This window comes from Macrobrachium rosenbergii, chromosome 42 (genome assembly GCF_040412425.1).
Source record: "Macrobrachium rosenbergii isolate ZJJX-2024 chromosome 42, ASM4041242v1, whole genome shotgun sequence".
Lineage (NCBI taxonomy): Eukaryota > Metazoa > Arthropoda > Malacostraca > Decapoda > Palaemonidae > Macrobrachium > Macrobrachium rosenbergii.
The window spans coordinates 175,099-191,968 of record NC_089782.1 but is presented as its reverse complement, the minus strand read 5'-3'; the positions used below and the strand labels follow the sequence as shown (position 1 = coordinate 191,968).

General features: G+C 46.3%; 1 protein-coding gene across 4 annotated transcripts in view; it reads right to left on the bottom strand.

Annotated features, from left to right (window-relative positions):
* LOC136827873 (heat shock 70 kDa protein 14-like) overlaps positions 1–16,249 on the bottom strand; it is a 609,863-nt gene extending 593,614 nt beyond the window's left edge. Inside the window, exon 1 of one of the 4 annotated variants that reach the window (XM_067085330.1) lies at positions 16,120–16,249. In XM_067085330.1, the coding sequence (XP_066941431.1) occupies positions 16,120–16,134 (15 nt within the window). In that variant the 5' untranslated portion in view covers positions 16,135–16,249. Of the gene's footprint in view, positions 1–15,036; positions 15,421–16,119 lie in introns of those variants that run through there. The other 3 variants (XM_067085332.1, XM_067085329.1, XM_067085331.1) reach the window with 3 other exon arrangements.
* Between the last annotated feature and the right edge of the window lie 621 nt (positions 16,250–16,870).

The following is a 16,870-nucleotide window of genomic DNA, read 5'->3' as shown; positions in this document are numbered from 1 at the left end:
ATATCTTTCCCTCATCTTTTGTGAAGAAGCTTGAAGGCAAAGCTGTCAAACACGTCAATTTAACATGACAAGAAGGGGGACTGTTGCTGATTAGCGGGTCAAAGGTTTCTTACGTGATTCTCTCTCTCCCTCTGTGTCCGTAATAATTCATGAAAAATTTCACTCTCTTAAGTAAGGACAACTGTTATCTCTCTCTCTCTCTCTCGTTCATAGTTAGTGCAGCCTATGTACTACTGTTTCTCTGTATGTCTTTACCTGTACAGTAGATAATTTTAAATTGATCTAATTTTACCTGTACCGCCTACAAACTCTAAATGCGTCGTTCGAAAATATAGAGACAGAGCATTTCAGAACAAAGAGAAAGAGGCAGAATAAAGAAGTTTTGAAAAACGAGGTTGAGAAGACTTCTAAAAATAGATCATTGGAATGGGGAGAGAGAGAAATAGTATACTAATCTTCACACTCTCGTATATTTTTATGTCAACCATTTATTTCTTTTTTTAAAGTAAATGTATTAAGGGGCACGCACTCTTCGATTTTTGATGAATATTTTTGAAATAAAAAAAAAAAATGGTTAAATGGCCGTAAGACATGAGTAACACCTTCGTTATCACATGACCAAAGCATTTTTTTGAAATATTAAAATTGATGGGGTTTTGGGTCTCCGGCCCCCACACGGTGAGGTAGGGCTGACGTTTGGCTCCTAATGACTATTGTCATTTTTTCCTTTATTTGCCTAATTTATTACAGTATTTTGATTTTTATATCACCTTATCTCCTACATCTGGCAACAACAATGGCTTGTTTCTTGGTGAATGCTTGGTCTAAGAGACAGTTGCCTCCAAACGTTGAAAGTGGGTGGCAGGCAACTTTTTTACTCAGCAATTTTTTCGCTATTTGTGGTGTTTTTTGCCTTTTCTTTTTTTACATCCAGTAACTCTAAATACAATCTATATACTTTCACCTTCAAAAATACGCTCACAGTTGATGAAATGAATAAAGGATGATGAAAAGGGTATATGATGACAAGTTCATTATATCTAGATCTCAGATAGAAGTGTCGGGTATTAGATGCAAGGTAGGAAATTGCAGGGGCAAAGTTCAGGTCGAAGTCTCTGCCAATAGATCGGATACTGATATTTTAATGAAGTGCCAATTGTGTAGGTTTACGGTTAGTGGCCCAGCAAAGCGAATTAGCAATGGAAAATCTCAGCACCATCAACTGAGTGAGATAAATATTGAGGAAACTGAACACAACTTCAGCTGTGAGAAATTCAACTTACTAACACATCTGTTTGACACAAGTGAAAGTACAGAGGAAGTTCTTCATTCGAGGGACAAAAAGGCTTGAAAATCAAACTCCAAAGACCAAAAAGACCAAACAAGTGAAAAAAAACGACTGAAAATGAGTCAAGAGTATCAGCCTGGTAGCTACTAAACTTTTAGTTTCTTAGTTTCCAACCTGGCAACGAGTCAGGTGGTACTTGATGATACCCTCGCCTCGAGCGAATAATACCCCGTTTTATAGAGGGGGGGGTGTGACCTGGAGCCAGAAATCAACCAAAATAATGCTCTAATTTAAGTTTTTTCCATGAGTGCCAAAAAAACCACTTGTTGATCTTTACGGTCGTTTTCCAGTTTTCACTTTTTTGCACTTCAAACGCGAACTACATTTTTATTTTTAGGCCAATTTTAAAGTTAAACATACCATTGGAAAGAGGAAAGAAAGACGAATATTTGTTTGGGGCTAGGTTTTTCCTTAGGTTGACGAGGAATCCGTGATAATCAAATTATACAAATTTGGGGGGAAAATCCCCCATCGCCCCCATCCAAAAAAAGAGGAAAAGTAGAAAAACTCTTCCCATTATTTTTTTCATACTATGATATACTTTCTGTGTATGAAGCCACATTACAATAGCTCTAAAAATGAAGGAGGTGAATCACTTTTAATTTTTTTTTTTTTTTAATAAAATCCAAAATAATAATCCAATCACTCAAATTTTTTATGGAGCATCACCTTATATATATGTATAATATATAAAAATTTCATAAAAATCGGGGCATTATTTCTATGTAAGCGTGCACTCCCCTTAAGCTAACTTTTAAATGAAATTACAGTAACTTTAATTTCATTTAAAATAACAATTTTTAAAGTAAATTGTATTTTTCCTAACTATACAAACCCGAGGTCCTTTACATTAGGGGATTACTTTCAGGCGTAACTACTGTCCGGGAGGCGGGAGTGTCGCCTGCCCGGATGCAAACATTCCAATTTGCCTTTCGGCACAGGTACAGATTGAGGGGTGGCATGAGGTGGGCATAAAGTGTAAAGGACCTCGGGTTTGTATAGTTAGGAAAAATACAATTTACTTTAAAAATTGTTATTTGTTCCGACACAATATACAAACCCTCGGTCCTTTACATTAGGAGACTCACTGATTGGAGGGAGGAATCTGATAAAGTCTCTCTGAACTGACTAGAGTTCACCACCTTGTCTTCCCTTCCTGGTCATGAGAGCGAGGAAGGGAAAAACTGCCTCTGACAAGAGATCGGGTTGTAGGAAACGCAGGATCAGTTGTCAGACTTCTGGGTCCCTTTGCATGAAAGAGGAAACGTCAGTTCATGCAAAGCAGGCTAGGAAGAATTCGACGTCGGATGACAATAAGGCAAATACAAGCATTGGGTTTGTCTCATAGTCATGGTCTCCTTCCTCCCCTTGCAAGAGGAAGGAGTGGGGTTGCTTCTATTAACCTGAACGGAAATAGCACGGGAGCTCCCGTTATGTGCTTACCTGCCTCGATCGCCCAGTCCAGCCTGTAACGGCACATCCGCTCCCTGCCCGTGGGAAGAGAGCCAGGATGGGGAGAAAGAAGAGAGGCCAGTCACTCAACATTCATTCTCCCAATCACAACCGTACAACATAGGCGAGATGCAACCTGTCCCGTTAGGGGAACTGGATAAGCTACACAACTAGTTGAGCAGCCACCACAGGACCCAAGGAAAAAGTGTCCAAGGACTTGTGTGCAACATCCCGGAGGTAGAAGGAGGTGAAGGTAGTCTGTTGGGACCACACACCCGCCTTCAGCACCTGTGGTACCGACATATTCTTCCGAAATGCGAGGGACGGACCAATGCTGCGGACCTCGTGAGCTCTCAGACGAAGCGTACCGGTGTCGTCTTCTCCTGCAGCAGAGTACGCTCTCCTTATCGTCTCACGAAGCCAGAAAGAGATGGTATTCTTGGACACTTCTTTCTTGGTCAAGCCAGTGCTAACGAAGAGTTGTCGACACTCAGGCCGGAGGTGCCGAGTCCTCTTCAGATAGCGTCGCAGCACCCTAACAGGACACAGTAGCATCTCGTCTGGATCATTACCTACAAAGTCCTCTAGGGAGGGGATCATGAAGGACTCGAACTGTGCGTCAGGGACCGAAGGGTTCCGAGTCTTCGCTACGAAATCTGGGATGAAATCGAGTGTAACTGATCCCCATCCCTCGAGTGTTTAACATCAAAGGAAAGTCCGTGAAGCTCGCCAACTCTCTTCGCCGATGCCAGGGCAAGCAAGAAGACGGTCTTGAGGGTCAGATCCCTGTCTGACGACTCTCTTAAAGGCTTGTATGGTGCATGAGTCAGGCTCCCTAAGACGAGAGTCACATCCCACGCAGGGGGGCCTGAGATCCCTGGGTGGGCAAGACCGTTCGAAGCTTCTCATGAGTAGAGAAATCTCGAAAGAGGAGGAGATGTCTACTCCTTTCAGCCGCAAGACTAGGCCGAAGTGTGCACGGTAGCCTTTACAGCTGAAACGGAGAGAAGCTTCTCTCGCGAAGGAAGACGAGGAAGTCCGTGACCTGCTGAACAGTAGCTCCGACCGGAGAGATACCCCTTTGACGACACCAACCACAGAAGACGGACCACTTTCCCTGGTATACCGCTGCGGAGGATCTTCTGAGGTATCCTGCCATCTCTGTTGCTGCACAGAGCGAAAAGCCTCTCGCTCGCAAGAGATGGTGGATAACCTCCAGCTGTGAAAAGACAGGGAATGCACTGCCAGGTGGAACCGGTCTGCGTGAGGTTGACGCAGAAGGTTGGGCCCGGGGGGGATCTCTCTCGGTGCCTCGGAGAGGAGAGCTAGCTGGTCTGGGTACCAAACAGCCTGGGGCCATTTGGGTGCCACCAGAGTCATTCTGAGATTCGGGGTGATCATCACTCGGCTGATCACTCGGCGAATCAGGCAGAATGGGGGAAAGGCGTAAGCGTCGAGATTGTCCCATGGGTGTTGGAACGCGTCCTCCGCAGTGGCCCATGGGTCCGGCACGACAGAACAGAAGACCTGGAGTTTTCTGTTGTGCCGGGTGGCGAACAGATCGATGGCTGGACGCCCCCACAGGTCGAACAGCCTTTCCGCTACTTCCTGATGGAGGGACCATTCGGTCCCTACAACCTGGCTCTGGCGGCTGAGCTTGTCTGCCACGACATTCCTCTTGCCTGGAATGTACCTGGCTGACAGCTCTGCCGAGTGAGCCACAGCCCACTCGTGCACCTGCATTGTCAACTGATGAAGCTGGTGGGACACCAGTCCCCCCTGCTTGTTGACGTATGCCACTGCCGTGGTATTGTCGCTCATCAGCACCACGGAGTGTCCCATCACTCGATCCTGGAACTCCTGGAGGGCCAGGAAGGCTGCCTTGAGCTCCAGGATGTTGATGTGAAGGTGCTTGTCGTTTTGGTGCCACACTCACGAAGTCAGCAACTCCTCCAGGTGTGCGCCCCATCCCTCGGTCGATGCGTCCGAGAACAGAAGCATGTCCGGAGGGGGAGTATGCAGGGATACTCCTATTAAGAGGTTCCTGTCATCTAACCACCAGTGAAGGTCCTTTCTCACCTCCTCGGAAAGAGGAATGAGGAAGGACTGGGGGTCTCGGGACTGGGACCAATACTCCTTTAGTCTCCACTGGAGAGACTGCAGGTGAAGACGCCCGTGAGGTACTAGTTTCTCCAATGACGACAGGTGACCGATGACGACTTGCCATTGCCGAGCTGGTTGCTCCTGTCGTGACAGGAACAACTGTGCTGCCTGCCTGAACTTGCTGATATGAGAGTCCGAGGGAACGACTTTCGCTGCCACCGTATCTACCACCATGCCCAGGTACTTTGTCCTCTGCTTGGGGGTGAGATCTGACTTCTCCAGATTTACCATGATCCCCAGATCCCGGCAAAACTAGAGGAGACCATCCCTGTCCTGTAGCAACAGAGAGCGAGAGCTCGCCAGGACTAGCCAATCGTCGAGATACCTCAGTAGACGTATCCCGTGCAAGTGGGCCCAAGCTGACACGAGAGAGAAAACTCTCGTGAACACTTGGGGAGCGGTCGAGAGCCCGAAGCAAAGTGCCCTGAATTGGAAGACCGACTCCCTGAGGACAAAGCAGAGGTACTTGTGTGAGGACGGATGGATGGGTATCTGCAAATACGCATCCCTCAAGTCCACCGTAAGCATGAAGTCGTTCTCCGTGATGGAGGCCAGCACAGTTTGCGCCGTTTCCATCGTGAACCGAGTCTGGCGAATGAAACGGTTCAAGGGAGAGAGGTCTATGACCGGTCTCCATCGCCCTAAGGCCTTCTCTACGAGAAAGACGCGGCTGTAAAAGCCTGGAGACTGGTTCGACACGACTTCTACAGCACTCTTGTTCAGCATGGCTTGCACTTCTTGCTGTAGTGCGATGTCCTTCGACGAACCTGGTAGATATGTTTGGAGATGGACCGGAGTGTAGGTGCGGGGAGGCCGAGACTCGAAGGGTAGTAGATATCCTTCCCGAAGGACATCCACTATCCAGGTCTCAGCTCCATGTCGCTGCCACGTTGCCCAATGGCTCGACAGGCACCCCCCCACCTTCGGCAGCTTTTGGGGGGGAACGCCGCCCCTAGCGTTTCCCCTTCTTCTTCTTACCCTTGCCCCCTTTACCGGCTTGGAAAGAGGGCTGAAAAGGGCGGGAGTGACCCCCCCTTCTCGAGGAAGAAGAAGGCTGGGTGTTTCCTCGGGACCCCTTCGAAGACTGGGACTTCTTAGGGGCCGAGGAAGTGCCAGCCTGGCCCGAAGACCTGGCTGCAGTGGGATGAGAAGACCCGGAGGTCTTGGCCACTGCCTGGTGAACAAGCCGGTCGCTGTCATCGGCACGGTGCTTGTCCACCGTGGCATCCACCAACTCTCTAGGGAAGAGAGAGGAGGAACCCAGCAACGGTCCGTTCCGAAGGGTGATGGCTGACTCAGGACCTACGGACCTGGCAAAGTGAGAGAGAACAGCGTCTCTCCGCTTTAGCACAAGGTTTGCCCACAGGTTTGCAGTCTGGTGGGCGAGGTAGGAAATGGCCCTACCTCCAGACTGGCACAGTCTCCCAAAGGCGGAGTCCTCCCCAGGTACGATAGCGCCAGAGGAAGCAGCTACCTTCGATACTGTGAATGACCACAGATCTAGCCAGGAGACTGCTTGGAAGGCCGCCATGGCGGTGGCTTCCAGTGTTGCAGCTTCTTGCTGAGAGAGGGATATGTTCTCTGCAGTCAATTGCTGCAACGACAGACCCGGATCCAAACGAGTCAGGTCCGGGTCAACCTGTTTGGTCAGCAATGCCCCTTCCGCTGGTGCGTAGAAACGCTTCTGACGAGGCAGAGGGGGGGAAGAAGCTTGTCCGAGCGGCTCGATCGAAGCGAACTGTCCTGCCCAGACACAAGACCGTTCACCTCATCGAGTACCCCCTCGGCAAGCGTGGACCACGGCAGCCCCACCGAAGCCTTGGGTTCCTTCTTGGGTCCCCAGAAGGATTCGAGGCGCGACGGACGATCCACAGACGAGGCCGTGGTCCCTTCCCCTAGGTCATTGTGCTGACGAATCAGCACGATAACCTCTGCAAAAGTCCTCTGTATTTTGGGGGTGTCTGCATCCTGGGGCAGAGGACCCTCGAGTCCTTCCAGAGTGTGGTCCTCCCGAACTACTCTCCCTGCAGGAGGGAGAACCTCGGCAGACCACCGAGGACCTTCCTGAACTACGTGGGCATAGGACCTGGTCGAGCCAAGGACCGAGCCAGGTTCATACCTCCACGCAGTAGAACTCTGAGAAGGACAATCCCCAGAGTTCCTCCTCTCCGACTCGCGCCCCCTGGAAGAAACTGAAGGGGCGGAGGGGACAGGCAAGGAAGATCAGGCGCTCCCACTGCCTTTACTGGCAGAACCAGCAGAGGCAGCGGGCCGAGAGCGGTCACCAACCCGCGGTGATGACGAGCCCCCGGGTCGAGGTGGAGACCCGGGTACTCGGAGCAACTCGCGAACGAGTGTCCGACGCGGACTCGCTGGCCTGAGATGCAGGAAGTTTCTTAGGCGCAGCGGGGGGAGTGCTGGCCTTGGTCAGCAGGCCCTTGGCTCCCAGTGCCCCTGGCCCGGAGGCCGGGGCAGCGGTTCCCTGATCCGAGGATCAGGAAGAGCCAACGAGAGATCCCACTGCCTTCCCTGTGGAAGGAGGCAGACCCTTAGAAGTCTCAGTACGAGGTTTCTTGGGGGCGGGAGAGGCAGACTTCTTCTTCTTCGGCTGCGAAGCCTCGGAAGGAGAAGCGGAAGAAGCAGCAGACGAAGACGACGATGATGAAGATGAAGATGAAGATGACGACGACACCTTCCTAGACCTCTTCTTCTTCTTCACCATCTGCTTCAGGACAGCAGTCAAATCCCCAAGCCAGGAAAGCGCGGCAGCCGACTCAAGAACAGCAGGAACAGCAGGAGGGGCTGCAGCAGAAGGCACATCCCGGGCAGCGACAGCGGAGCTCGGGCCAGCAATTGCCTGGGCAGAGAGAGCCGCGCGTCTATTAGGAACAAAAGTGGGCCGCGCCAGGGTCGATGGAATGGGGATGGAAGCAGACGAAGGGCCGGGGCTGGAGAGTCAGACGAGGAACCGTATCCAAGGGCAGGCCATGGTCAGCAACAGGGGCAGCGACAGTCACATATGGATATGATGACATCACCATGTAGGAGGGGCCAGCACGTGTGAATGGAGCCAGGAAGCCAGGCGGCAGTGGAACAGCGTGCTGGCCCGCGGATGACACCGACACTTGGGTGTCCAGGTGCGAAGCCACTGAAATCGGCATCTGGACGAACCTCGAGAAGATGACGGTTGTCGTAGTGGCTGTCGTTGCCGCGTGGGTCGTGACTGGAGGGGGGCAGGGAGCCAATCCCTCCAGTGCCAAGCCAGGTAGGCCCAGGTGTAGCCAGGATGTGCTGGGATTCAGTGTCTGGCTATCCAGTCCGGGACCTGAAGCAAGAGTTGGGTTAGAAAGCGAAGCCTCTACTCGCTCCGGAGGAAAAAACTCCCCTCCGGAACGGGAAGAGACTTCCGAGAGGATGTCGCGGTCCAGCTGTCCCCCGCGCCCCTCCACAAACGAAGAAACGTAAGAGGAAGGGGAGGGGGAGTCCTCACCCGAGGGAGAGGGAGCGAGAAGGGGAAGTTCGCCAGGAGGGAGAAACGAGCCCGACACATTCCCCACCAACGGAGTCGTCAGGGGCGTATTTCCCTCGGACGACTCCTTGGTAGGCTTACGACGGTAACGTCGCCTCCCCTCGAACTTGCCCCATTGCTCGGAGGACCACAAACAACACTCACTACAAGTATTGTTGCGTGAACACACACGTCCCCTGCAAGATGTACAGAGGGCGTGTGGGTCCACGTTGACTCGAGATCGAAAAGAATTGCATTTCTTCCCCCCTACCCCAGGACACACACGCTGGGGATAGGAGGGCTTAGTTGGTTTTTCCATAATTGAAAGAAAAAACAAAGAATTTCCCACCAAAGAGAAGAAAAATTGCTGTCAGGCAGAGAGCGGTGAAGATCAACGTCCGAACGCTACGACGGCCGAAAGCAAATTGGAATGTTTACATCCGGGCAGGCGATACTCCCGCCTCCCGGACAGTAGTTAACTGCCTAACCACCTTGTTTGAAGTTCAACGGCCGTTTCCAGCCTACGCCTGAAAGTAATCCCCTAATGTAAAGGACCGAGGGTTTGTATATTGTGTCGGAACAAAGTTAGTTTAATACTTTGGGAGCATGATTAGGGTCATATGTAGTGCTTAAATTCTAGAAATAAGCATTTACTAGCATTTTTAGAGACTGTGCCAAACTTACGCAGAAATTTGCCTTGCACAAGGGGGTCTGGAACCTAACCTCCCGTACGTTCGGGGTATGACACTCTACTTTCAATATCACGTAGATACAAATTAGCAAACACTGACTTGCACCTCCAGAAGGTGGATTGCAAAATTGCAAAGGGGGATAAATTCTGCTTGAAGGCAAGCAAAGTCGCTACTGCCCTAATTTCATGGGCTTTAACTTTGCAAATTGACAAGTTTCCTCTTGAGTATTGATGTGAGACTCAGAAATCATGTCTCTCAAGAAGAACACCAATGCGTTCTTGGATAAAGGACGAGTTGGTTCCTTAACTGAACATCAGAGGTTAGGAGACGTGCCTCTGATTCTCTTAGTCCTCTCCATGTAATACTTTAACACTCTTACTGGACAAAGAGCTCTCTCTTGGTCCGTAAAACCTAGAATGTCTGTTAAACTTTTGATTGTGAATGAACGGGGCCAAGGAATAGTCGGCGTTTCATTCTTCTCTAAGAACCCCATAGTAAAGCAGCAGACCGTGCCTCCTTGTGCAAATCCTACCTTCCTGCTCAAGGCCTGAAACTCACTAGTTCTCTTAGCAGTAGCCAGAAATTAAGTATACCTTAGTTTTACCAGACCACTGGGCTGATTGACAGCTCTCCTAGGGCTGGCCCGAAGGATTAGACTTATTTTATGTGGCTAAGAACCAACTGGTTACTTAGCAGCAGGACCTACAGCTTATTGTGGAATCCGAACCACATTATAGTGAGAAATGAATTTCTATCACCAGAAATAAATTCCTCTAATTCTTCATTATCCGGCTGGAGACTCGAACTCAGGCCTACCGAGTGATAGGCCACAGCTCTACCGACTCGCCCAGCGAAGAGCTGCAAAAATAGGGTCTTTCTTGTAAGATCCCTGAGGAATGTGGATTGAAGAGGCTCAAAGGGAGGATCTCAGAGCCATTTTAAAACCACATCTAGATTCCAAGATATGGAATCTGACCTCTCCTGTTTTGAAGTGTCCAGTGATTTGATTAGGTCACTGATGTCTTTATCAGCCAACAGATCCAGACCTTTGTGTCTAGATATGGAGTTGAGCATCGCTCTGTAACCCTTGATTGTGGGTGTAGCTAATCCTCAGGAGGACCTTAAAAATAGCAAAAATCTGCTATTTGCACTACAGAGTAGAAGATGATATATTGTGTCTTCTACACCAGCTGCGGAATATTGCCCACTTATTCTGGTAGACGTTGGAGGAAGACTGGTGTCTACACCCTGCAATTGCTTCCGCAGCTGATCTTGAAAAGCCTTTTGCTCTGACATGCTTCCTGACAGTCTGAAGCCTGTTAGACTGAGAGTGGATAGTCCTTGATGGAACTGGTGAAAATGCGGCTGCTTGAGTAGACTTCGTCGCTGGGAAAGTAGTCTTGGGAAATCTACCAGGAGATTGAGGAGATCTGGAAACAACTCCTTCTGTGGCCAAAAAGGAGCTACCAGAGTCATCGACGTGTTGTCGCGCAGGAGAAATTTGTTGTAGACCTCCAGGTTCAACCAGTCCTGGAGCATTGCATTTGTTGCCCATGCGAGAGGGTCCGGGGCTAGTGAACAATACAAGGGAAGTCAGTGATTCCTCGACGTTGCAAACTGATCTACCGATGGATTTCCCTACTGTTTCCACAGGTCGGTGCACACCTGCGGATTCAGTGTCCATTCTGTGGGTAGGACCTGTTTGCAACGACTTAATTCGTCCACTATGACATTTAGCTTGCCCTGTATAAAGCGGGTGACAATCTTGGTTTGGTTTTCTTCTGCCCAGATAAGAAGATCTCTGGTTGCTTGATACACTGAAAAGGAGTGGGTCCCTCCCTGATTCTTTATGTATGCCAGGGCTGTCATACTGTCCAAGTTAACTATGACTGTGGAGTTGAAAGTTGCTGTTGCAAATTGCTGAAGAGCTAAGTGTATTGCCTTTAGCTCCTTCACACTGATGTGAAGTCCTCTCTCGGATTGTGACCATGTCCCTGAAACTTCCTTGTTTTCTAACGGAGTCCCCCAACCCAGATCTGATGCGTCTGAATATAATGTGAGGTTGTAGAGATTTCCCTTCTGCAAATCTTCCTGTCACGAGCCACCACTGAAGGTCCTCCTTGATCTCAGGAGTGATCGGGAAAACAAATGAGTACGGAAGACTCTTCCTCTGCCAACTGACTTTTAGAAAAACTGTAACACCCTCGTGTGTAGTCTCCCTAACAGAATGAACTTTTCTATGGATGAGTGTTCCCAGTAAACTCATCCACTCACTGGCCGAGCATGACAGAGAGAGAGAAGTTTTGAACTGTCCGAATGCAGGATTGGTTCTAAGATAATTTACAGCTTAATTACAGCCGAGTGACAAAATATTACTTTAAATTCTTGTTCCGCAGGTAAAGCTCTATAGAAAAACATCAACTGCCATAGCCTAGCTCACCGCGGACAGCCGGCTTAGATCTACCCTAAAATTAATCAATTTTATTTATAAAGAAGTTTAATTATTTACTGAATCATACTGAGAGAGAGAGAGAGAGAGAGAGAGAGAGAGAGAGAGAGAGAGAGAGAGAGAGAGACGCATATGGGAATGAATTTTAATTATGGTTGAAGATATTAATTGATGTTATGCCTTTATGTTAGAGATGAAAACTTCCTTTTCTTCAATGCACTTCTAGAAGACCTTTTAGTAAGTTGTTCTACTTGCAGGCTGAAGCTTTGCTTACGTGAAAATGCATTTAATTGTTCAAATACTGGGTAGAATAAGCCATTTTTTATCACTAATGAATCTATAAACACGAGGAGATATGTTGTGTAACAACAATCAAGAAATTAAAAGACCTGGGGAATACCTAACGTTATTGAAGGTCATTAACGTAATTTGTCAGAAATTAATTTCATGGGCAGTATATACCCAAATGACTGGTCTTTCATAAGCGATAACAATGACAAAACTAGGTTATTATTTTTGCTAGACTTACAGCAGTGTTACTTTACCTGTCAAATTTTTGTAGTTCACTCAAAGTTATTTCCAGAGTAGGCCTATTTGTGTCCTGCACATGCCAAGGTACAACATAACGAACTTTTGCACAGTGACACCATTGATATAAGCTTGAATGGATTTATCACCATTCACTCTTACCGAAAATACCATTTTAGGATAAGGCGATAATGAAAGAGGAGTTATTAACAGGCACTACTTGTTGTGAATAATTTTCCAGTACTTATCATGTTTAAGTTAGCTTGAAAGTTCCTGTAGGTCATTAAACTTAATGTTTTTCCCATAACCTTGAGCTTCTAAGATACTTTTCTCGAGTGCCACCTCAACTGAATTTTCCTCTATTCGCTGCCTTTTACATTTTGACGATTCCTGTCGGTTCACAGTCGAAGAGGATAGGTAATTATGACAGTTAAGAAGGTAATAAGGTATAGCATTTTTCTGTAAATGTGGCTGCTGCATTTGCACAGTAGCTTTTTCCCCAGTTTTTCCATCAGTAACTGACATTTCCCACATAATGTCATCTGGGTGGAAGTGTCTTACACAAACTGAGTGTCCTGAACTACTGTTTGCGGGTCTGGGGTTCGACCAATAAAACCCAGTTGGAAAGGGTCAAGAAAATACAAAATTTTTGCGGCAAAGGTCGCCGTTGGAGGTGCCCGAAAACATGACCATGTTACTCAATATTTGAAAAACTGAATTGGCTGCGAATGGAGCAGAAGTACTTTTACGATATATGCCTCTTGATTTACAAAATCAGAAATAAACTTCTGCCAGAATGGCTCTTTTCCTTGCCAACGGTAGGCCAGAATCGTACTGAGAACATTAACACGAGGCACCAGGATCACTTAGGCTATCTGTTCGAGAACTTTCACCGATACTGGGAGCGAGGCGTCTAGGTGTGTGTGGTCCCGTGTTCTGGAACCGTCTGCCTGCTGATATCAAGCAGCGCGAAACCATATCTTCTTTTAAATCTCATTTGATTGCACACTTACTCCAAAAATGAGAAACTCTTCATTTTAACCTTAGGTTCTCATCACTGTCATAAGTTTTAGGAGCTTTAGAAGTATTCTCTTCTATACCGAATAAAAGTTGTGAAATTTTATCTTTGGTTGTAAACTCTGTTTACTTTATCTTTTATGAGAATTAGCTAATTTATTATTTTACTGATATGAAAGTTTTCACTTGATTGTTTTTAAGGATCGTATTCATTTTATGCCTATATTATTGTATGTTGTATTCATTTTATGCCTATATTATTGTATGTTGTTTATCTTACTGCATTTCTGTTGCATAGAGTTGAAAATTTTTATTGCATTTCCGGTTTTATTGATATCAGTGATATTATATTGCAATATGTCACCTGTATACTAGTTGCAGGTCCTGTGATAATGAATACTGTTTATTATGTAAAACTCTTTATAAAACTATGTATAGACCTGTGTTACTCAAGAAAGAGTAAAATTATGTAATAGCCATTTTTAATGGAATAAAGAATTTGACTTTGACTTTGACTATAAGAACATTCGTTCGTGAGAGGCGAAAGTCTAGGAATATACATACACTTAGTGTCAGGATATAACGTGAAGCATTTCACTAAGTTCCAAAATTCATGCATACAGTATACTGTAGGTTCCTATTCTACTAACACACACATACACAATCACACACACTGATTTTCTCGTTTTGAAATTATGCCTGTATTCTTGGTTGGAGTGAAATCTTTCTTTTCGATAGCACGTAGCCACTGCTTTCGCCTTTCTACTGCCTCGGGAAATTTAAAAAGTCACTTTTTCCCATGTTGTATAATTTCCTTGGCACTCTGGAACACAATGCTTAGCCTGTATGGCATTGTCACAGATGTTTAGAACCCGTAGTTAACACCCAAATTTCTTTCATATTTATGCAAAAAACTTTAGATTATCGGCATGACCTCACTCTACAAGTTCCCAGAACTCACTGATTTGTTTTGCCTACAAGCTGGGTTTCCAGGTAGGAAAATACCCGGGTATCCGGCCTACTGATCTTGGTAATTCTATATATATTAGCTCTGCACCTGTTGGTTTTTACCTTTTCAACTGGTTTTTCCTACACTGTTAGGGGTTCTGATACTGGCTGGCAGGTCATCTGTTTGTTGTTGGCCAAATGGAATGTCCCTTCGCCGTGTTTAGTACTGGCCATGGGATACGAACCGTTTGAAAAAGACGTAGCCGTGCTCTGTCTTGTGAAGATCGCATATGGAAACCCCTTGTTGGATGGACTTCGGGGGTTAATTACAGGTTAATTAGACTTGAGCGCCAAAAATGAAGGGTAAATTCATAATTAGCAACCAAAAAACTGTAGAAAAAGTCAAGTCGTAGTGCCAGTGCCGTCGGCGACGCAGAGCTACCCTATAGTTCTACCCTGATCTTAAAGTGCATGGATATAAAGGGGTCATGACCTGGCATTTTCTGTGTCGGTGGCCACGCTCAGGCTATACCCACCCTAATACAGACTAAGCATGTTAAGCTGGTCACTCGGCACAATACGCAACCCTAGTCCAACTCCCTCCGGTGTCCCTCAAGGATGATGGCCGTGTCAGCTGCGCCTCAGACCAATGAAGCACAAGACGATAAAGAGCCTTGGCTTAGGCTAATGGGAGCCAATCGAAGATTAGCTACCAAGATTAGCACTAGGCCTATATTTAGTGGTGATCTCTAGATACGTGTCAAAACCTTCATGCTATGAAAAACTTAGGCTTGCAGGCTGGTCTCGCTAGAGCTTTCCTACACTAGACCCTAGGCTAGGCTATCACGGTACAGTTGTCTTCCGTAGAGAATTTATTGTCAATGTAAGTCTAAATATTCACGTATTACAGCAGTCACACATTTGTACTTACTTTATTAACTGCGATGCAACATGAACTGCATCCAATATATATTCCAAAAGTAACTGACATTTCGCAGAGTTGTGCAAGAAGCCACAGGCCACAGGGCTGCACCGAAGCATGTACGACTACGGTCTACGGTTGAGAAGGATTTGTTTTGGTTCGACTTGACGAAGCCTCACGGGCAGCAGCAGCGGCAGCAGCAGCAGCAGCAGCAGCAGCAGCAGCAAAGACAGCAGCTTGACATCATGTGCGCTTCGTGAGCACCAATCAGGGCCGAGTTCTTCCTCTAGGCTGATTATGATTGGATAACCTTCAATGAATTGTCTGTGCATGGAGCGGATTTTTAGCCTGTCTTTAGATATTCAGTGTTCCTAAATATGAGAAATATACAACATTTGCTTAATACTATAAAAAGAGATTATAAAATAAGACGCAAGAACCAAACCTTTAGCACAGTCAAGTAGCATTCACAAAATATTTTCCTCCATCGTTATTAGGCCTATAGTTTTAAACCAAATTCAACGAGTAGTTGAATTTGATTAAGTGATTAATTTACAACTTTACAACAACAATAATCAAGACAAATACTGTTTTATTAAACAGTAAAAATATGGAAAACAGCATAAATGTTATACCATGGAATAAAAATAAAACTTCCGGGTTGCCTAAGAGCAAGAGCCTGTGCCAGAACTTGGACAAAATGATAACCTATAAACAGCAAGAAAGTCACAAATAATTCAGTTTTTAGCTTGATAGTTTTACATTATGTCAGCACTCACAATTCCTCGGCTACAGTTCATACACGTTATTTCAGTGGCGGTCTAGCCAGTCAGCTCGCCCGATGGCAAGTGGGCCCTCTTAGGCATCAGACAATATGTTTAAATGTTAATGACTTTTTGATAGCATAACAAATAGAAGTTCTGTTACATTCTCTATTCTAGTCAGGGGTTGCAATAGCGGTTATAAGTACCGTTATCTACATTGGCAAGCACTTGACAAAGGGTATCAGCAGATAACATGCAAATAAAATCTTATAATTATGCATCAACCAAGAATAACAATCATGACTGAATAAAGCACTGTAACACCAACCTTTGTGTGGAACATTTCCTTGAAGTTCCAAACTAGGTGAACTGTTATTTTGAGCAGACCTTGTCATATACAAACGCACACACATACACACACGCGCACACACACATGTAAAGTCCCCGCTGAGCGGTTTTCTATGATGAACCACCCGTTTTCTTCAATACCGCTCCTATAGGATCGGGTCAAGAAAAGTGAGCCATATTTTTCCTGTATAAATATGTATCTATTACTAATTCATTTGTATCTGCTTCTTTTGCACATGCGTTAGAATTTTGTTATGTCAATTCTTGTGAACTCACTTTTTACATTACTTGTATTTATCCATTGTAATTATTGCCGAGAGTAAATGACCTCAGGTCACCTAAATTCTATTGTGTTCCTCTGTGTGACGTCCGCACGTCGCTTTATAAGCGGCCTGCCTTCTGAATAAAGCGGGCTGCTCTAGAAGCAAGAGCCCGTGCTGGCACAAGGCCAGCTAAATCTAAAACAACATGAATAAAGCTGTTACGGGCTGCTCTAGAAGCAAGAGCCCGTGCTGGCACAAGGCCAGCTAAATCTAAAACAACATGAATAAAGTAGCAGTACCTGTCCTCCTGCTCATTATTTATCACCTCTTAAACACACACATATATATACATACTGTATAGGCTATATATATTTATAACATGAAGCTACAAATGTCGTTTAATATCAAATTCACGCTACCTCGGGAATATCTCCGATGGAGAATTATCACCGAAGGTGAATTTATATA